Raw genomic sequence first — 23008 nt, 5'->3', positions numbered from 1 at the left:
CCAGCTCAAGCATTCTGTCTTTCTGGCTATGTGTTCGTTTCTTTGGAAACGGCTGTAGGATGGATTTTTGATTGACTGTGTTGTCAGATGGATTATCAGAGTTGTGAGCTTTTTAGAATGGTAGACATGAATGTGTGATAAGAAAAAAATATTTTGTACTTAAAATGTTTCAAAATTTTGCATCATAAAAACAAGCTAGATTGAATATTTAAGAGGTCACTTAGGGAAAAAGTTTATTTTTTTAAAGATGTCAGCCAGTTTAGTTACTAGGAAAATTTTATTTTAATGTGAGGAAAGACTTTTACTAATGTGACTGATGGGAATATTAATACCTAAGCAATGTAGGATAGCTTCTGCAGAGCTGCAATGCTGATTTTAAAGAGCAATTTTAATGTGTAGCTGCTCTGGATTACAAGCAGAAAACAGCTTTTACCCTGACCTATACCCGCATCTATTTGTTACAGCACTTACGTGCACAGATTTCTGCGTGACTCCCATCTAGCGCTTCTGAGTTTGTTTCCTGCCTGAGTCAGGGCTCAGCAAGGCCAGCTGTCCTCTAGCCTGCTGGCGGTTGGTGCTGCTCTGCTGGTGCTGGTGCTGCCGAGGTCGGGGGCAGATTGCTGGGGGTGACGTCAGTGCGTACCTTACTGCAAGAGCTAATCCCCCGCTGGGGAGAGAGTCTAATAATCTCCTCACTGGGGAGACTGGCGTGTTCAGGATCGCACGTTGTATATTCTTCCATGTCTGCAAAGCAATCAGCAAAGTCAGTGTTTCTGAAGCTCTATTGACTAACATGGATGCCTGCTCGACTGAGGTTGTTTCTATTTTTGTGTTGAGGTGCATACACACAGGAAAGAAGATTGACTTTTTACAGGTGTGCGTATCAAACAAGACTGACAGACCAGCAAAATTAGGTTGGGGAGGTCCAATAAGTGAAATGAGAAAGTAATCAAAGATGCTGTAAGACAAAATATCCCATTTGTGAACATCCAAAATAACACAAGCTACATTTCTGCTTGGATCAAGCTGACTTCTGTAGCAAAATACAGCCTCCCGAACCATGACACAATACAAGTGAAGGCAGACATCAGCCCAGCCAGTGCTCGGATGGGATGACACAAGGGTCTCCAATAGCTTCCTTGGACTTAGCACCAAGTGTTTGGCGTCACTGATCAGGGAAATTACATTGAGGAAGAGGGGAAAGAAAAAGGCCACAAGTTTCCCAGGCTTCTCTGTGATGTGGTATGTGGTGGTTTATGCAGGCCTTGTGACATACAGCAAACTGAATGGCTGGGACAGAGACTGTTATTCATTACGGAGGGCTGCAACCACACTTTCAGTGGCAGCCACTCATTCTTTGGCTTTCAACTCCAGTGAGCAATCTGATGGAGCTGGGAATAACATGGACACAAATGGGATGCTGAAAATGTAAGGTAGCACGGCGCGTGGATGCCTTATAGACGTTGACCTTACTTGATGCTAGACTCTTTAATATGCTCTGCTATTAAGCTGTTATTAGCTCTGTCTTAACTGACCTTTCCAGTTCTAATGGCACAAACTGCTGAGTACCCAACTAGAGCAGCACCAAGCATTCATCTGCAGGAGGACAGAGGCAGAGGAGGGCCTCGGGGAGGGAGGACGGTATGCTTTTTGTCTCGTTTTTCCCCTTTTCCTTTATTATTTTTTTTTTCTCCTTAGCAGCCCTTGCTATAGCAGCGATAGCAAGCTGTGCCTGCCCGGAGTTTGCGTAACTGCCTTTCCCGGTGCCCTGGCCCCCCCGCCGCGGCACCTGGGGCTGCCCGAGGCCGCCGGGGGAAGGCGGGGGGGGGCTCGGGGCGGCTGCGCCCTAAGGCGACGGTGAGGGGCGCGCAGCCCTGGCAAAACTGCCGGCGTTTTCCGCGGCCGCGGAGCCCCCGCTGGTGCTGGCAGCGCTCCTGGCACGGCAGGGGGAAGAAAGGACCGGCTCCGGATTTCCAGCCCTGCGACAGGGGGAAGGCGACCGGGAAGTGGTGCGGGGAGAGCCAGCCTGTGCGGGGCTCGGATGCGAGGGCGGGCCGCAGCCGCTTCTTCGCGGCAGCCCTTTCAAAAGTCCGTGTTAAATGTGACACCCCGGCGAAATGGGAGCAGCAGAAACTCCCCGCTACCCGCCCCTAGCCCCCTCCCCTTCTCCTCCTCCCCCCGCCCTTTTCCATGGAAACTCGTAAAAAGGAGGAGGAGGAGAGTTTGCTACGGAAAAGTCTCACCTTGGTCTGAAACAGTTTCAGGCGTTTCTGCAGGATCGGAGCTGCCCGTCCTGGGGGGGAGGGGAGGAGGCAGGCAGGCAGGGAGGAAGATCTTTAGCTACCTATCTCTCTCTTTTTTTTTTTTTTTTTTTTTTTTTTCCGCTCGCTCTTATTTTTATTCCAGCAGCACGTCTCTCCACCCCTCCTCCCCGCCCCCCCTCCAGGTTGATCGGCTGAGAGGAGGCTTTGCGCGCTGATCCCTCCGGGGGCTTTAAAACAAAACCCGGCCCCGCGCAGCCCGTAGCGGCTCGGGGCGCCTCGGCGCTGGAGCGGAGCTGGGCACCGCGGAAACTTCGCTTGGAAAAGAAACCTCCACCGCTTTCCCGGGGATCCACGTGAGAGCAGGAGAGCCCGGCTGCAAGATCTCAGCGCTGCTGCTGCGATTTTACTTTTTGTTCTCCTTGATTTTTTTTTTTTTCTGTTTGTTTGTTCTTACTTTCATTTTGGAACCGGTTCTCAGCTGCTTGGCTGAATTTCTGGAGAGCAGTGGACCTTTTATATTGCCTTCCTCTGTTTTAAACAAACTATGGACGCTTAAACTTTTCTCTTTCCCCCTCCCCCTCGCTCCTTAACCCCCACCCGTCAGCTCATGGGGCTAACACTGCAAAGCAGCCGCAGGAGAGCGAAATACACGGCCACTGGTTTATTTTCCCGTCTCCTAAATTGCAGTTAATTCTTCTCATCCTCCTCCTCATCACTCGTTCTCTCGAGCTTTTTGGCTGCCAGGAGTCGATCTGCGCGTTGTTTTATCTGATCTCGATTCTTTTGTTGTTGTTTAAATGCCGTGCGCTGCTTATCTAGAGAGAGCTATATGGAGATAGAGGCATATAGTGAATGCGCGTGTGTTTCCATAAGACTATCAAGGGAGCAGATCAGAAGCAGCCCGGATCCTGACCCTGACTGTATGAATAAGTAAGCAGGATGCTGACGACTGTGTGTTAGTTGCCTGTAAGGTTTTCGTAAGTTAAAGGGGGACGGAGGAGAGGGGGCGGGGGGGGGGGGGGGGGGCCGACCACAGACAGAGCGTAGAGTAAGTGCTTGTGCGGAGGGGGGGAAGCTCTGACACTTTTCCCTGCTCCCTCCTGCCTAGCCGCCGCCTCCCATCACTCGGGCTGCGCGGTTTGCCGTAGCGGACCCCCCCCCCCCCCCCCCCCCCCCCTTTTCTTTCCGTCCGTCCGTCCTTCTCTCTTTCTCCTCTCCCCTCTCCCGGTGGCGGTTCGCTGATGTGCAGCCCGGATCCATCTTCCGGCAGCAGCAGCGGGACCGGGGGCGGCGGCGCGGCGGGAGGCGGGCGCGCAGCGGGGAGCGGAGCGGGGCGCGGGCAGCGGCCGCCGCCGCCTCCTCCTCCGCGGGAAGTTTGCCCGGCCTGTGGCAGAGGCGAGGGGACGCCCTGACGGTCGGGAGCTCCCCGAGCTCTCCTCGTCCACCCCCCTGCGCCCAGCTACGCACCCAGCCGCTTTTCCCCGCTGGGCTGGGGGCAGGAGGGGCAGCGGCGCTCATGCTGCGCGCTGCCTTGCGCCCGTCTGACCGGGGCTGCCTGGAGAGCACCGGCTCTCCGAGGAGCCTCTAGGTGGAGAAGGAAAAAACAAAAACAAAACACCAAAAAAAAAACCAAACCCAAGCCAACAAAAATAACTGACCGAGCGAGCAAAATCCCAAATCAACCAAAAAAACCTGTGGTTCCTCCATCCCTTACCCTCCTTTTTCAAGCCGGCGTGGACAGCTGAACCGTCCGGCTAATTCATCTGCGTCCTGTCCACCACCTCTCTGCCCGAGGGAGGATGAAAATGCTTTGCTGGAGGATGGCACTGTGGCTGGCCGGGTGGACTGTCTGTGGGAAGCCTTCCTCCTGCTCTGGCCTCGATTATGACTACACTTACGATTTCACCGAAGAGGATAAAGCCGAGGCGATAGATTACAAGGATCCTTGTAAAGCCGGTAAGTGACTTCCACGTCCAGGGCAGCTCCCCCCCCCCCCCCTTTTCCCGGCCGGTGGCTGTGTCTCGGTCGCAGTTACGCCGTGTGCTCGGGGGGCAGGTCGGGGGCTCACCTGCTCCTCCTCGGGGGCGCAACCGGAGCCCCGCGCCCCTCTCGCTCACCTGGGGAAGGCGCCCGGGACTCCCCCGGCTGCGACCCCTCCCCCCGCCCTCCGTGCTGCCGGCGGGGGGGCAGGAGGGGCTCCGCGGGGGGCAGCGGGCTGGCTGGGGACGGGGCAGCGGCGGCGGGGGGCGTCTCGGCATGGCTCAGAGGTTTGCAGGCAGGATCGGGCCCCGCCGCACCGGCGGAGAGCGGCCGGGCCCCGCAGGCGGCGCCGGAGGGCGGTGGCGGCTCCTCCCGGGCTCCTGCCCGCCCCCGCGGCGACAGCGGGCGCCGCCTCCCTGGGCTGCCTTCTTCGCAACCTGTCACCCCTCCTCGGCCCGGCACCCCGGCTCTCGGGACCGCCCGCAGGGTTGCCGAGCCTGGCGGTGCCTCGGGGCGCCCCGTCGGAGCGGGTGGCTGCGCTGCGCCCTCCTGCTGCGCGCCCCTCGCAGAGCCGGGACAGCCTCACACTGCAAGGGAGCCTTGTCCTACAGCACGTCCTGATGTGGGGCTCCGGTGCCTTGCTCTAGGTATACAGCCTGGGGGCCGCTGAAATTATCGGCAGCCTCGCTTACCTTACAAGCCCGGTTCACTGGTGTAGCAGTGGACAAGTGACTCTTGATGCGCTCTTCAAAACGTGCTGCGAGCCACGGTGGTGGTACGCTCCCGACAGCTCTATTGTCAAAGAAGTGCCTAAGTTTTCCAGCAGTCTCCTTTGCATTAATTAGTTATTTTATATTCTGAAAACTAGTTCAGCCAAAGGTTGTGTTCGCTATGTCTGTGTGGTTTTGTTTAATTTATTGAGGAGAATGTGGTGAACATATATGCCAAATATGCAGACACTATGTTTTCCTAATCACAAAAATATTTTGTTCCTAAGTGTGAATTGTTAGGTCCTACTTGTCTACAACTGAAGAATGCCCAAGTTCAAAAAGAGTAGAAGCAACTGAAAACAAAACATTATTACTTTTTTTCCAATTAGCACTCACAAATGTAAGCGACTGGTCATAATTAAGTTGAACTCTTTTTTTTTTTTTCCCCCCCTGTTTTGTAATTCTTTAAAAAGATTCATACAAGTCGTTTTATTTAATGAGGTATAAGTGTATACTCTGTCTGCTGTGGGATTTCTGTTATACTTCTTGGTTCGCAGTGGAAGTAATTAAAAATTACAATTCATGACAGTGTTTTAAGCTTATGCATGAAAGATGATGGTAAGACGCTGTGGAATATGATTAGTGTTGACAGTTCCCTGCCATCACTTTGTTTTGTTTAGTTTAGAGGAAGAGACATACTTTTAGAAAGTTTGGCCCATTTAGTTACTTCACGGAAGTTCTTGCTGCTGCTGCTGCTTCTTGAGGTGCTTACAATCACAGAATACTACTGTGATAAGAGACAGGTAGATGCATGAAAGATTAGTTGTATGTTGTTGTCATCAATTGTAAAAGCAATTGAACCTCTGAGCGAGGTTCTATATTCAGTAAATAGCCCATTCATGTTGTTTTAGCATACGGTCATGCTTCAGAACTGAAAATGTATGGTACTTACTGCTGCACACTGTACCATACACTGATTGTTTTTGATAAAAAGTTAGAAAGTTTGATGTACCAATGTAACTGATCTTCCAAGACTAATTCCCAAATACTCTTCCTTCTAAATCTTCCCTAGAGGCTGCATTAGTACTAGCTTGTGAAATCCTGATGCGTGCAATCCCCATCAAAGATGATGATAATTGTGGATGCTCAGCCTCTTTTGGAGGATAATGCAAATACACATTCTTGCTAGGTCAGTTCTTACCATCTGGGGTGGATATAGGACTCCCATGGGTAATTTTGCTGATATCTATCATTAGGATGTCTTCCACAGTGAGGCTGTAAAGCAGGACAAAGCCAGGCTTCACACCTGGAGGTGTGAGTTGTTCACCTTCAGGTCTGTGTGGCTCCTCTATGTGTAAAATAGCTGGATAAAACCAGATAATCCTTGCCAGGATTGTGTTCACCATATGCAAAATTTGTATCTTAGATATAATTAACACCTGCTTTTCCTGCAGGGCCTACAGCTGAGGCTGTAGAAGTGCTGTTTTTTTTAACTGTTCAGGCTGGTAACAGTTAGGTTCCAGGTATAAGTGAATTTTGTCAACTTGGTACAAGGTGAGAAACACCCAAACTCAGTTAGGATTTTACATAGTAATGTACTTCAAAAAATGTTGGAGACTCCTATGCAATTTTTACAGACCTGCCAGAATAATTTCATCTACCCTAATTTGTAAGCTAATAAAATCCTTTGAAACCAGCCACAACTAAGATCCCCAAATATGCTGATGCAAGTTGAATTTAACTATTTTAAAAGTTGCTTGTATTCTGCTTTTCTTCAATCAGTCGTGTTTTCTGCTTAGTTTTTATTCCACAGACCACGTAAAAAATGTTCATGGTTTCGTGACATCAAGCACAACACATAAAGCCTCTAGCCTATGGCTAGATATGGTTATAATTCTATATAGATAACTATCTGTAGATACAGCTCTAACTCTGTTGAATCAGAGACCTTTCGGTAGGCCCCCTTTTTCCTTGTTGTTCCCTTTTGTGGAAGAGCTGGGAAACTCTACCAGAAATGGAAAGAAGCAGTCTCTAAGATATTATTTATAGGTATTTTTTTTTTTTTTGGGATTAGTTAGAAGTATTCTGAGTGTATTTTAACACTTAACGAGAAAGGTCTCATTTTGTCTAGTGTGCTTAGAACCATACTGTTCCTCAGACTTTAAATTCCCAGAAGGAATGTAAGGTGCATTTTAAAAAGTACATTATATTATAGTACAATATATTTAAGTACATTATATTATAGTACAATATATTTAAAAAATATATATATTTCCAACTTGAAGACTGAAATCTACAGATAACAGGAGTTTGATGGATGCAGAGTAGGGTTAAGAGTTGTTTCTGGAACTGATGTTCTCAGTTGCATAAAAAACTGCAGCTGTTTATACAATAAACCCAAGCTTAGTCTCAGCAGTGAAGCCAGCACCTTGAGAGCTCTTGGGATAAGGGGTCTCTTGAAAGAGGAGCCTGGGGAAGTGCTGTTATGATGGTGCTTAGGAGAAGAGATATGGTAAGGAAGCTTTCAACACTGAGGAGACTAACTTGATGAGCTGTGTGGTTTCCTGTATGTTTTTCTGCAGTCCTTTAACCTATGTATGAATTTTGGGTCACGCTACTTCTTCTAACAAGTATCCTGGCATGCTCCAACAGCGGGATGTGATGTAACACGGTTTCTGTGCTTCTGATGTCTCAGATATTTCCTTGTGTCTCTCCGCAGGATATTGCCCTCAGTGTTTACCATTGTGAAGTTCAAGTGTAAGGCATTCTTAGTTTATCTTCTCAGATCTAATTTGCCGGAAGATGCAAAGCTGGGAATGCCATGCTCATCACAATGTTAGGCTTTAAAGAATCTAGGAGCATAGATCAACATTTGTATAAATCAGGTATTATGCCAAAAATTAAAATGCCTAATTAGATTTAAATGGGCACTGTCAAGCTTTTCAGATTGCAGTTTGCACCTACATTAATCTCTGGATTCCTGAGGCTTTTTTTTTTTTTTTTTTTTTTTTTTTTTTTTTGTGTGTGTGTGCTCACAGCTTACAATGAATTAAGGATATTGGTTGAGAAACATTCAGAATGAGATGGGTAGGAAGTTTCCCATCCTATAATACTCATTCGTAGTCTGCACTTAGTTGGTATTAAAGGTTTTTTGAATTATTTTGTTTCATTGAAAAAGACAAAAAAAGACCAACAGAGTAAGTGGTATTTCTTGGGGTGATCTTCCAGTTAAAATACTCGTTGTCTTGTGAGAAGTGAGGAAACGAGGCTTAGCTTTGTTGCATATCCGCATCACTGAGATCTGTTGCAGCCACCGGGCAGATGGCTATCCTGAGATAAATCTCTTTTATCATTTCTTCTTGGAAGTATTTCATTTCCTAAGAAATTAATAAAGGTTAGGGGAATAGGCTCCAAGTTGAATTCCTTGATCTATTGTTTTTTCCTGGTTGTGGGCCTTGGTTGTATTTGCACTAGAAATTGGCTTGCACTAGAGACCCTTCCAGGAAAAACCCAGTAGTTAATTTGGATGAAGTTTTTTATATGATGAGAAACATTTCAGCTGTATGCATGCTAATATGCAGTTTGGTAATATGAAAAATTTTAAAACCTGTAATTATACACTTGAATCTTTTGCATAATTTATGTACTTGAGATCTTTCGTCTTTGTTTGGGTTATGTGGAAAATTCAGGAAGATACCTTCTGTGGTTTATACTAATACAGAGTACTGCTAATACCATTTGCCATATTGACAGGACTGTGGCTGTTCATGTAGCAAACTGACAGCGTAGGCAGCTGAAACAGGAACTGGCTCTTCTAAATGGTCTGTCCTAAATGGCCTCCAACCTTCTGTGAACTGACTTACAGGGTAAATCAGACTACTGAAAAAGTTAGGTTTTTAAGTCATGTTTCTTCTTCAAAGGTCTACACCATTATTTCTTTGTGATGCCCTTTAATGTGGTATCTCAACACCTTTAAAAGAGATTTGTATGAACATAAAGTTCTTCTACACTTCACTGGAAAGATTATTTCAATAGTGGAGCTCAGGGAGAACTCTAGTAAATGGATAAATTTGACATTCTAACTTTGTGAATATCCTTCCATACTAAAAGCTCAATTTCATGTCCAGACCACTCTCCATAGGGATCTGTCTCTGAATATATTTCCGGTGTGTCAAGCGAGTGACCTGAGAGGAGTGGTATTACATCACTGCAGAACAAGCCTAATTGACAAATCTAATTGAGCTTGGAATCAGGTCCCCCAGGCAAGCACAGGAACATTCACCACACCTGGATGTCTGCCTTATGTCATTCTTATTGCCCCTCTGGAAAACAGGGTTGATAGGCTCATGACATAATTCCATTCACTTCTGTTTGGAGAAAAACGGTCGCATCTGTGGTGCGTGATACTGACAGAAGGGCTGTAAAATGGAAGAGTCAACTTCTGGCTCTCACAGGCACAGGGGACCTTGTGGAGGAAAACAGACTTTTTTTTTTTTTTTCTTTTTTTCTTTTCCCCTGGATGCATTACAGTACTCTAAGTTTTATAACAGTGAATAAACTAAACAAGGGGAGAAAACTCTATTCTTTGTTTAGACAATGTGTGTTTATCTTTAAAATAAAATAGGTTTTTATGGTCTAGCTTTAGATTCATGAAAAGTCGGTTTATAGAATGCTGAAAAATGTTGTGGTTGTACAACATTCTTTTTATTTATTTATTTATTTTTATTGGAAGGGAAGATAATGCTTTATGTATTCCAGACAAAATCTGAGCTTTGGGCTTTAAACATTTTCAGTAGGGTGGACTGCATTTGATAGTGTTTGTCAAACTTGTCTCAGTCTCATTGGGTTTTATCTAACTTCGTTTTAGTCATCACTGGGTACAATCCATTCCTCCAATTCCTGATCACAAACAACCTGTCCTCCTCCCTGCTACCCTTCAGAGTTATAGCCACTGAAAGTGTGACTAGAAAAATCTTTGGGTATTTTTAGTTCTCTCTTTGTAGGACGTTTTTCTTTGCCAAGAAAGTGCCAGTGGTCAATCTGTTAATGTTTTAATGTATGTTCATTCTCCATGTCTCCTGCTCCTCTTTTACTTTTTTCACGTATCTTCTCTTTCATTGTTCCTATGACAAGTTTTCCTTGTTTTTGGATGCCCCTTCTCCTCCGAATGTGCTTCCTACTTGCTTTTCATTTTTTTTTTTTTTTCTTCTGTGCTGCCTGTCCACTGTCCAGTCACCTAATCCTCTTCTCTGTGTTCTCATTACTCTTGCTTGCAAGTCGCAATTATTTCCTCCAAATATAGCTTCCAGCTCCTCATTGGGTTTTCCATAAGACAGTACTTTGGTAGTTCTGTAGCAAAGAACCATCTTTGCCCATGGCTGGAAAAACAGAGAGGAAGGATGAGTGGGCTGTGCATGACGGTGTTGTTGGGGGCCTAACAGTGGAGTGCTTAGTGGGCTGCCAGTGATGTCTCAAACAGTGCACGTCAAATGCTGAAATATCCAACTATAAATGTTTATACAGAACACATACATGAACCTTTTGTCTCTGATGGACTCATGTACCTAAATTTCAAGATCTGATGTCCTTGCTGATAAGTAGAAGCAAGAGTGCTAGAAGTACTTGAAATCTAAAACTTGTATAAAAAGACACCAGAACAGGTATGCAACCCATATTATGAGTCTCTCACAGACTGCTTCAGAGGCAGTTTTTACTCATATGGACGCTCTCATGATTTTATTTGCTTGAGAAGTGATCTGCAAGTGCAAATTTTGAGTGACTATAAACCTGTGAACATCAAGTGTTTGAAAATATTTGAGCAGATAGCTCTTACAGAGCAGGAATACTCCAAAGTGTATGTTTGTGGGTTTTCTCTTCAATGCTTAAAAACAGATGGCAAATAAGACAAAAATACCACCAAATCATTTTTTTTTTCCTAAAATAGTTCCTGATAGTTCCTTTTTTTTTTTTTTTTTTTTTTTTTAATTATTATTATTATTTTGAAGTGTGTGAAATATGATGCATAGCATGGAAGTAGCCAGCTTCCTTGTTCTGTATTTTATTGACAAGAAGACCAATAATTGACTAGGAAAATATATATATATATTTTTTATAAATTAATGTTCTTGGTTATAGACTATATTGCAGAAAACATGCTTGCTCTGAGGTATACTTTTAGTCATTTAAAATGTATGAACATCCTTAGCAACAATTTCTATTATATGAAATCCTTGAAATTTTGTGTAATCTTTAAGTTTAAAGTAGCCATAAATCATACTTTAAAAGTTGATGCTACCCAGCAAAACAAAGTTCAGCTGTGTCAAGACCATCTGTCTTGCTGTCTTAATGAATTTCATTCCTCTTCCTACAAAAATTGAATGGCAGAATGCTACATTTGAAGGGTGCAAATGCCTCTCCAGCCACATTGTGTTCCTTGGGTATTGTAAGCTCTGTGGTGTAGTTTAAATATCTGGTCTTGGAAGAAGTGAGGCAGCATGGACAACAGGTGAGAGGAATATATCTAAAGAGCTGTGTGTATAGGTTACATTATTCTCATGCTGGTAGCAATAGTTAAACATATTCCTAGTAATAACTCTAATTGTTATTAAACAAAAATGAACACACTTTATTAGTGTCTGACATTTTAATAGATGTTTATTAGGTACGTTCTTACTGTCATGGCCATTGTTTCACTGAAGATGTTCAACATTTTTCCACTTCCCCTGGTAAGCAGGATTTTGAATAGGGCATAGCAATTCTAGAAATAGTAGCCAAGAAACAGACCTCCTTTATGTTTCCAGATGATGTACCCAGATAAGTAAAGAAAATAATTTCAGATGGTTCTTATATAATATCAGGGTTTATTTAAATAGTTTACTTGCACAGCCAGTTATATTTGCTTTCAGGCAGAGTAGTTTTAGAACAACTCTGCGGGTGTGAGAACATGACGATGAACTGCCCAATTTCTCCATCTGGTAAAATGTCCTTATATTTATAACAAATTTGCATACATTTTCATTTTTTTCTTGTACTCAATTTTCCCCCCTTTACTCAACATTGCTCTTACGATCATGCTCTTACCTTGGTTTTACTTGCAGGTAGGTTAAGCTTCACTGCCTGACAACTGTTTCCATTCTTGTGTCTATTTCAGCCCTTGTAAAGGTGTATATGCATAGAGGTCAGTAGACAAATTAGGTATTTTTTGTTAAGGCAATCTGCTTAACCTCTTTTTGACTAAAAGCATAATGTGTTTCAATGCAAAACTGTCAGTATCATTATTAAGGCATATTAACATCTTTTACTGATCTTCATCTTAGTACCAGGATCTTTAATCTATCCATCTGCCAACCCCTTTGTCATCATAAAAACTGCTTAGTCTTTCTCTAACCATGCAGCTAAACAAGATGATTTCAGAACTAAATTCTGGAATCTCTATTACGTTGTTATTGATATACTATAATAGCATTATGAAAACCAATATAGATTAATCTTTCATGCGTGGAAAGGAATTATTAAATCAAAGCAAATTCAGAAAACCAGACAACCAACCCTCAGGCACAAAAATAACAATCAAACCTTTAAATAGTTAAGGAATCAAATTCATGCTGGTGTTTTATTCAATGAAGTATAGGTTATTGGGAAAACTGTTTAATGAAAACAGATTAAAAAGATGTTCAATTTAGAAAACAAATTATAGAGAAGGACATGATAAACATGCAATGTAAGAAATAATACAAGAAGATTAAAAAAGAAAAATGATTTTTTTTTTCTACTGTTATTAGTCTGTTAAATTCCAGAGTGGCAAATTCAGAGCTGAGTCAAGGACATATGCACCTTTTATACAACTTTATTTTTAGACAGAAGTCTCCCACAGGTTGTTACTTAGGTAGTGCTCAGATATGGGATTTGATGTTTACATACATGTAGGCAGCAGGAGCATCCAGTGCTCTGACAATTAATGGTGATAAGATTTTAAAGTGGATGTTATATCTCAGGCTTCAGAGTTTAAGACAGTTTTTAGTAGCTGAAAACCAGGATGAACCCTAGTGCATGGCAAGATTATCCTTGTCTACCTACTGCAGATTCTTGTTCCTCTCTGAAGCAGCTGGTAGTGACTGCTGTCAGAGACAGGACCTTGGATGTGATCCAGTGTTGCAGTTCCTTTGTTCCTCAGCCTTTCCTAAATGCTATTTCAGAAACTCAGCATTTGTAGCAAGCCTGAAAAATAAATGCAATTTGGCTGTTTTGGGAAGTGAATGAATTTCAAAGTTCAGTATGACTGCAAAGACATTGAACGGTATTTCATGTTTTATAGATTATTTTTGCGGGTCCACTAGAGCACTTTCATGCTTAGCTTTAAACACATGTATTCACTTGCTCACCTGATTATCTAAGGAAGCATCATTAAAGCACAGTTACTTGTAGAAGTATCTATTATAAGATCATTAAAGTTGTGTATACAGGTTGTGTGGGTGCTTTTATATCTTTTATTTTATTTTGCGACACTGGGAAATGTTGTGTTAATTTCTGTGTTAAGCATGATCTAAAGGCTATTGAACTCAGTGGGAATGTTTCCAGTTACTTTAGAGATGATATTTATAGGTAAATAAGTAATAAAGTGCAGAGCTGACTAATTTACTTGGCCTATGGCTCGCTTGTATTCATGTGCTCACATGCTTTTCACTTTAATGAAGGCAGTTGGATTTTTGCCCCAGTTTCTATAGATGTCATCACTAATACAAGAGTATCATGAAATCTTGCATTCAGTGACCTTGTGATTGCAGGTCTTGCTGGACTGGGGTGTGAAAAAAATCCAGCAGCTTGCGACAGCATCTGATTTTTTTCAACACCCCCACTCCAGAAGCCTCAGGATAAGAATGGATTTAGATTACTGCAGTAATTTATCAGTCTTTAGAGATAGGTTTTTCTTGTCATAGCTGAATACTCTATTAAATGTTCTATCTGATGAATGGTTAAAGATACTGACAAGCATGATGGTTGCAGTTGGACATATAGTTCCTTATCTGTTTAATTTCAAGAAATGTAGTCAAAGATAATAAGCCATTTGTTAAAAAGTACTGCAGGCATATGAAACTGGTGTCAGTATAGTCTGTGATAATATCAGCTAAATCAGGTACTATTAGCTAATATTTGACGAGCACTGAAAGTCTCTTCATTAGTTTACAAGACACCATTATTAAAACATTTCGTATCCCAGTCTATCACAGAGGCTTGCTAGAATCTGTAAGGATCTTGGAAAACTAGAAGGAACAAGTGGAGGGACAGGTGTGGAAAATATATCCTTTTTTTTTTTTTTTTTTTTTTTTTTAAGAAGTAGAAGAATTAGTTAAATGGTAAAATATAAACAGCAGAAAAAGTGTATTTTTTTTTTCCCAAAGCTATGCAACTCATTACTTTTGTATTTCCAAACATCTGTTTTCTTTCTGATACTGTTTCTTCACTGTTTGAACTTCAATCATGTCCTGAGTGAGAAATGCAGGTGATGAATGACACTAGATTTGACTGAGGATTCTTGTTTGAAGGCATTCCTTTGCTTAGCTTTAGTTATGGAGTTTTCTGCACTTATTAAGCAGGAGAAGGAGAAAAATCTTTATGCATCATGAAAAGCTTCTCCTTTTAGAGTTCGTGGACACCTTGATCTCTGAATAGTGGGAATGCTGGGGAGGAAAGAGTGTAGGAAAGGTGTTTCTATTTTTTAGTCCTTTTATTTTTATCTGCAGTAATGAGGATGAAACCTTTTCACACATGAAATACAAGTGAAAATACAGAAACCCAGGTGAGAACTTTTGGATGTGTTCATTCATATACCTGTCCCTTGGAAGCAGCTGAATTAAGTGTGAGTTGTAGCACTAATAGACTTCAACTTGAAAAAAAAATATTTTTTCCTGGATAATTTTTCAAGAGTAAAATAAAGTATACATTGTTTATTTGTATTATGGTACAGAATTCTACAACATTTAATGTTTTATTCTGTTTCATTGATCTAGTCATTATAGACCCAAGGAAATATAGGAAGTCAAAGGTTTCCTGAATTATTTAGAAAGACTTGGTTATAAACGTAAATCTTTTGTCTTACTTAAGTATGAACAAACTCAGAATAAAGGCCCTAAGGAAAAATAATCAAATTAACATAAATATTAATACGCACTTCTAACTTCAATATTTTATGGAATAATAAAATTTTATTTATCCTTGATTTCTGCTCATGTACTCTGGCTTGGCTTCATTGACCTGAAATGTGCTAGGTATTTCAGTGGAGAATTTCTTCTTTCCTCTCCTTCCAACAAGCAGATGATGTGTCACAGAAATCAGCAAAGATCTTGATAAGATATTGAATCCACTTGCATGTGCTAAAGAAACAAATTAGCATCCTCATTCTTATGTGTTAATCAGTTCTGATTTATTTATTTTTTTTATAACTGTTCTGGTACCAAGATAAACCATCATAGCTGGCTCTCCACTCCAAAGGAGAACACATAGGCAGGATATCAGAGAGGTCCTGACTTACTCCTGCAGTGACAGAGACGAGTGCAGGACTCATGGCTCCCCCAAAGCCTTTCCTTCCTCCACTCTTTATAATCAGTTTGGGATTTAGTTTTCCTTCCTTTTCTTTTTTTTCTTTCTTTTTTTTTTTTTTTTCCCCCTCTCCTCCCTGAAGCCTCAGGTGCATGTTTTCCTGGCAAGGTGCTTAGAGAAATCAAATGGCAGACACCACAGAATGCTGCATGCATTATCTACAGGGTAAAAAGGTAAAAACTGAGATGCAAAAAAATGGATTATCCTGTGTTGAGCCCTCTACAGCTGTGGATAAGCCATTTCCAATACAAAATTCTGTGAGTCCATTTTAACTGCTCTTGGTATTCAACTGCTACTAAGGCAGTAACTTTTAATTAACACAATGATAAGCATATCAAAATTTCTAGAACTATATTGTTCCAACATGTAATTTGGATAAATATGGAGGAATTGTTCTCACACAGGTCTTCTGTTTTTACTTTCTTACACTGCTCCAGATTTTCCAGGAGCTCTTCTACCTGGTAAAATGCCATAGCTTATAAAGATGGTGTGTCTGAAAGTTTGTTAGGCTTCTTCTTTGTGTAAAGTTGGTCAAAGGAAAGTAACTAACTTTCCCTGAACTACCATACCTACAGCAGCACCGCCTTGTTTCTCCACTCCTGTGATGAGATACAGCAGGTCCTGGGGTGTGGAAGAGCTTGCCCTAGTGATGTGTTACTGGCCTGGACTATGGGCCATGGTATGGACTGCATGATAGGGAGTTATGCCCATGTCAGGTGTCAACAGCAGTCAAGGAAGGTATTGTTATTTTTTCTCTCTATGATAAATCAGTGTCTCTTTTAAAATCTGATTTGCTTCCAGGCAAATTTATGCAGGGATATTAAATGCATTACAGTGTGTTATGTTTATGTGCTGATATGTTTCAGGCTGAATTTTGCACTGCATTTCCTTTTAGGATCTCTTGTTACTTCTAATGAGATGAATGGCACGGTGACATATATCACAGGACAGAATTTGTACCTGAGAAAAAAGTAAACTTACGTATCTTTTTTGGCAGAGGTCCATTGCACCTCACTACCTGGTTACCCCTTTCCTAGTTTCTGAGTTTTGTGACATTTTAAAATATGTCTGTATGTTGGCATTGCAAAGGAAGAATTTTTTCGAAGTGATATTATGCTGGACTAATTTCCCAGCTGTTTTCAAACAGCTGTTTTTAAGAAAAAAATAATTAGCTGTTGTTCATACACAATACAGCAGATATTCCCAGGCAGGGAATACAGGTCACCGTCATTTGGGTGCAAAGGGAAACTCATTTAAAATGTTTTTGTTGTTGTTCCCCCTGTACAGTGGTGAAATTATATAGAAAGATGATGTAGCACCAAGGGCAAGCATAGAGGAACTGTTGAGTTGCAAGCCAAAGTACATCATTAGGAACACTCCTATTATCTGGAAGTCTGACTTCCTGTCTCAGTTTCCTTGTGGGTCTCAATGAATGGCAGAAGAAATGCTTTCCTGCTTGGCCAAAACCTTTGCTAAATTACTCCTTTGGCTGCAAGCCATACTGTGTATAATAAATGCTGCAGCTCCCCCCTGAGTCTGGAGGGTACTTGCTGCAGCTCCTAGGGGTCGATGGGTCGATGCAGCTCCTAGGGTCCAAATTTTAGGGAGTCTATGCTTGCAAGACAGACCCAACCTTTCTGTGGATGTGGTAATGTTTTAGGTGTCATTTGTACATGTGCAATTATTATTATTATTAGTGATAAAGAGTAGTAGGCACATTGACATTTGTTAATGCAAAATTCTATGAGAATTAAGGGGTGTTAAAGAAATGAATTATGATAGGTCTTTCATAATGGGTCAGTTATTTTAATATAATGAAAATAATATTGTGCGCTTCACAAAAATTACCGAAGGTACATTTAAAATAAGTATACTTTAAAACAGGCATTCAGTTCAATGACTAATTTCCTGCTTTTTCTTCCAAAAGGTTTACCACATGAATTAGTATACACACTGAAATTCTAAATATAGTTTTATTGAAGAGTATAAAAATAACATAATAAAGATTTTTTTGTTTGCATCTTAAAAATGAATCATACATGATGAAACATAAGTTGCAGACATCCTATTAAGTGCTGTTTCCATATAAGATGTATCTTTCTCATTCTATATATAGGACAGGATTTTTTTTGATCACTTTCATCTCTTTTATTTGTCATCTTCAGTACATTTCCTCTAACACATATCGAAAAGCAAAACATTCAGAATCCTATCTTCACTCTGCAGCACCAAACTTTCAGTTCAGTTGATGTTGTCAGATTTTATACTGTCTATTTTCACTATATTTGGCATGTAAGGCATCCACAGCTGACTCAAAGGAAACTTAATGAAATGTATACCATTTCCCAATAGCCTTTAAGCATAAAAGAAGAGATACTCGGGCAGTGTTTAATATTTTTTGGCTTGTTTTGCCAAATACATCCAGGAGGAAAAATGTTCTTAATTCACTGGAGACCAGAAATGCTCACTGTAGTTAGCACTCTATAAGTGCTGCCTTTCAAAGGTTTCATTCTTGAGCATCAGCCCAGCTGGAAATTTGGGGAGAACATGGAAAAGAGGACAGAAAATGTTAAAAGCTATTGGTATATTTCAGCAAGATAGTATCGATCAGCTTGTGTGTTTTTTCTTCCCCACTGCTCTTATTATTCTATCTCATAGTTCTTACAGTGTATCTATCATTCATAATTTGCAGAATTTTAAGTTAAACTAAATTGCTGTGACTTCCATGGAGTGCCACCAGAGTGGGTGATATGAAACTTTTTGTCCTGGGAGGGTTGTCTGCTTTTTTTGCCTGCACAGGCCTGATGCTGAGGCTGTTGCTTTCAATGAAGTAGGACAGCTGGGTCATGCCCATCTTGCCAGCAGGTCCTCTGGCAGCTGTCCATCATCTTTGGACAGCTTCTTTTGGAAAACATTTTCTGACAGGAGCTCCCCCAGGCTTACAAGCAGCACTCCCCCCATTGATACCTGTGTGCTTTGTGAATGGGCACTAGGAGAGGTAGAGTGGATGGCATTTACTGAGAGTTGTCTACATAAAGGTGGAGACTGCCTTTTTTTTTTTTTTTTTTTTTTTTTTTTTTTTTTTTTTTTTTTTTAAGGAACTTATTTGATATTTAGGTCCCCGTTTTGCAAACAGAAAGTTGATAGTTGTCACTTACTACTTTTTTTCCCCCTATCAATGCCACTTTGCTCTTTCTGTTGCCCCTAAGGGTCAGTTCTCTTCCAGCCATTCTTTCACATATTTCCTCCCGATTCAGAGGAAAAGGGAGAAGAGACTCCTGTGCTTCCGTCTGCTGTTCCCAGGGGGACACTGGTGAGATGCCAATGAATGTTCCTTATCCTTTTTCAAATGGCACAAAATGCAAGATTTTAATGAACATATGGGAGAAATGTTGATGTGTGTTGTTATGTGACAGTGTCTACAGTTAAGAATTTGTGGTTATTTTAAAAACCAAATAGTTCCACATAATAAATGAAAAAATGCACCTCCTTTATTAGTCTTCTTTTTGAGCTCTATGGAGATGGAATAGTAAATGGTGCAGAGGGCAGTGTGAATATGCATGCAGGTAGTACTAATGGATGTATATGTTTTTAGGATTGTGTAAGAATGAGGCACGTGGTAACTGAATTTTAGACACTTGTGTTACTGGACAGTAAAGTTGGTGGACAATTGAAAAAAACATTGAATATTTAAACTCAGTTCACTTTTCGGACACAGACAAAATAATATTACAAGCTAGAATGTATGACTTAGTTAAAACTGCTGCTCAGGGGAGGATAATGAAATTATGCTTTTGGTTATAGACAGGGAAATATAGTTTTGCTAAGTATAAGCTAATTGATTGGATAGTACACAAAATGTTGCCTTGACATATATACAATACAGTTGTGCAAAGTCAAAGTACCTGTGTTATTCATGCTTTGCTTCTTGCAGAGATTGGAATAACCTTTACGAAAAGGGTTAAATTCAGTTTTATTGTAAAGCCAAGTAATTTCTGTTGTATTCAGTTGAAATCTGCCCCTGGTTTTACTCAAGGATAAGTTTGGTTAACCAACATATTATGTTGTTAGTGGTTCTGTTAATTTGTTTGTGTGGTCATTTTTTTATCTTACAAGGTAACTAATAGAGGATTGTAGTTTTGATAATATGTTTTCTTGTAGCAAGGGTTATGTTGCTTCCGCATTCTTTGACTCTGTTTTTGTTTTGTGTGTTTTTATGTAAGAAATACTTTTCTCACCTCTTGTGATCTAAATGATTTCCTGCAGTTATACACTGATGTTCTTTGTGGAAGAAAATTACAAGCTAACAAATTCTGCTATTACATGCACAAACGGGGCAAAATTTGTCTTAGCTATTTATCTCTTTTCATCCTGTCTGAAGCATGATTTTGCGCCCATTATTGGATGTTTAGCTTTCAGCCAGATTTGTAAGGGTGTTAAGTGATGTTTGGCTAATTATGTTTTACCAGCATTGCACATCATTGGATTAAATAGCTGTTTAATGTCTGTATTCAATGTCATATTTATCTTATGATTTTGTAGACAAACACTGTACTGCAAGTGTGTGAAAGGTATTACTGCATCTGTGTGTAGATTGGCCTATAGATTGTTTGCTTTTGGTATTTGGAATATAGTTAGTATTAAAGCATGATATTTATCGATGCACTTAATGATATATCTGTGAGGAAAGCTTTTCAGTGCATCATGGGCTGGTAGAAGTATAATTGAGATAAAAATATTCCTTAGGAGGAATGCCTGAGGGAAGTGGTTGAAGGTTGGCCTGACTGGAGCTGTCAAGTTTCTTTTCAACAGAGAAGTTAAGGCTAGTAAGGAGCTGGGTAATTCTAATTATTCCTGTTGTATAACTTACGTTGCATTTTACTTTTTATATGTATGGGTAAATGTGATTGTATTTTATTTTAGATCATCATCTTAGACTTAGGATACTTATTATGGATACTTATACTTATTAGGATACTTAGACTTAGGATACTTAGTGTACTAAGACATTTGCAAGTTTTGGTTGTAAAATGTTTGTTTTACTCATGCAATTGAAATGAACACACCTGGTTGCAAAGTGAGACTTCGATCTCTTTTGATGAGTTCCATTAAGAGCAATTGAAATTGAGGCTGTTGGAACATCTAAATGCTGTGTATGCTGAGAGAAAGTTTGATAAACTGTAACCTGAAGAAATGCATGAACTTGAGTATTCATTGTGAAGACTTTATGGAATTTGGTAATATAAATGAAAAATGGGAAATTGCTGTAATTATTTGTTATAGAAAAAATCTTACAGAGGCGTTTGCCAGCCACTTCACTGGCTTATAAAACAGCCTAACATTATTAAAATAAGAGTAGTAAAATCTGCCTGGGGGATACTTTCCTGTTTGAAAATAACTTGCTTTAGAAGCTTACTGCTCTATGTATTATGCATATTTTTCCTGGAAACAAAGTAAGTCTTTATTTTGATCCAGTTACTGTACTTGCAAAAAGATGTTTGTGGTATAGAAACTCATTTTGTAACAAAACTAGTCATACAGCAGTGAACTGCAGGCACAGTGAAAATGTTGATACAAGTAATAAGAACATTACATAAGTTGCTTGGTCTCCTAAATAGAATGCTTCATGCCTGTTTCCCATAGGGAGAAAACAACTCTCTGTACTCAGTAGCTGTAGCAGTTAACATTTCTTCTGTTGCTCAAGGGCTGAGTTTTTCCTCTGTTAAGTCAGTGGGAATTGACTTAACATCCACTGGCAAATCTGTCTTGGAACTCTGTTACATTAATAGTTTGGATGAGATCAAGTTGACTGCAAGGGAAAAATGAGCTGTCAGCCATATCTTATCCAAACATAAAACATGTTCATCTAGTAATACAAAAAATGCTTAGTATTGAGCTAAAGTATTGATGGGCTATTCTGTGGGAGAGTGAAAGCAAATTGTCCAGTAAAGATGTAAAATACATCTGCCTTCAAAACCACATTTTTATTTATCAGTAGGAAAGAATTTTTGCCAAATTGCCTGCCCAAAATTGTAATCACCAGTTCAGATTTTGCAGGCACTTGATGTGCGTTCATTTTTGTTTCAATTTTCCAAAGCACACTGCTTATGTTCTCCACACATTACTAAGGACAGACTCTTTAATTATGTGTAGTATTCCCATCATATATATATGTATGTTTGCTCCTGTTTTAAAGTGACAGACACCGACGTTACCAATGTCACTTTCAGGAATCACTTCCGTGAACTCAAGTGTTGAACGTTCACATTGAGCTGCCCAGTAATCATCTTAGCCAACTGGACTTTCTGTTTAAGGGTGAAAACCCCCAAATGTTTCCAGTTGCTTTGTATTGTGCAATGTGAAATAGTGAGACAGAAGGGTGTTTCTATGTTGTATCTGTCATCTAGGGTCTTTGAGATCTGCCTGCATGGTTCTTAGCTTCCATTGGCAGCAAGTGAAATGCCTGTGTTGCCTGTTGACAGTGCCCAATGCAAGTACTCTCCTGGCCTCTGATTCCTTGATAAACAGTGGTTAAGATGGATCAAGAAGCAAGTGCTGCAAAGCTGAGGCTGGGAGGGAAGGGGGGGAGGACTCCCTGTGTTTTGTGCTGTGGGAAGGCAATTACTGTTCTTTGTTTCAGCCTCTCAACATTTGGGCATGGAAAGAGTGGGCAATACTGAGCAACATGTTGGGGCCAGTTGTAGGAGGGCAAGCAGTCAGATGCAAGGGGAAAAAAGAAATGATGCCTTTGCTGTGCAATTGTTGGGTAATTCATAGGGAAGCTAAAATTCATTCTAGTCAATTAAACTGTCTCTGACACAGCTAGTAATTCTTTGTGTATGTCAGGAATATGTTTTCGTAACATATTCTAAAACATAAAGATTCCTTCTGAGTTTGATTGCTTTTCCAGATAGTTTCAGGTTCAAAACAGGCAGTGTAGCAGTTTCTCACTTTCAGAGATCCATATCTAATCATCTATGTTGGCCCTCTTTTTCACTGTCAGGACCATATGTAGGTATTAAAAACAAACAAACAAACAAAAAACACACGCAACACACAACAACTGACCATACAGAGCTCTTTTAGATCTGTTAAAATATTCAGCAGAGGTCTTTAACAAATCCCATTAGTTTTGTTCCCAGGCAATTTTGTTTGTTTTGTGGGGAAAAGGCCAGAACTTACTCTTCATTTTTTTTAAATTTCGTAAATGAAAATTTGGAGAGCAGTTTTTTTTTGATCAGGCACACTCATTCCTGAATAGCCATTTAAAGCTTTTTTTATACTGTCAGCCCATCCCAGACATCTTTGCTATGAGTGCATGTTATGGAGTCAGACTTTCGTGCACCAGCAGTCTGCAACAGGACATCACCTCCAGCTCGCCTGAGAAGCAGGCCTGTTAACAGCAACCCCAGCAATAAAAACTTGAACCCTGACTTCTGAATAATCAGCTAAAGTTTC

At 40.9% G+C, this 23008-nt stretch overlaps 1 protein-coding gene across 1 annotated transcript in view; it reads left to right on the top strand.

Annotated features, from left to right (window-relative positions):
- Nucleotides 1–4048: 4048 nt before the first annotated feature.
- Nucleotides 4049–23008, top strand: part of TLL1 (tolloid like 1) — a gene marked incomplete at both ends in the record, with an annotated part of 129940 nt that continues 110980 nt past the window's right edge. The window contains one exon of the mRNA XM_084285612.1: nucleotides 4049–4220. Within this exon, the coding sequence (XP_084141738.1) occupies nucleotides 4064–4220 (157 nt within the window). The remainder of the gene's footprint in view (nucleotides 4221–23008) is intronic.

Source organism: Netta rufina (assembly GCF_964035555.1).
Source record: "Netta rufina genome assembly, chromosome: 4".
Taxonomy (NCBI): Eukaryota; Metazoa; Chordata; class Aves; order Anseriformes; family Anatidae; genus Netta; species Netta rufina.
The sequence above is the reverse complement of the archived record's forward strand: the minus strand, read 5'-3'. Positions and strand labels throughout refer to the sequence as shown.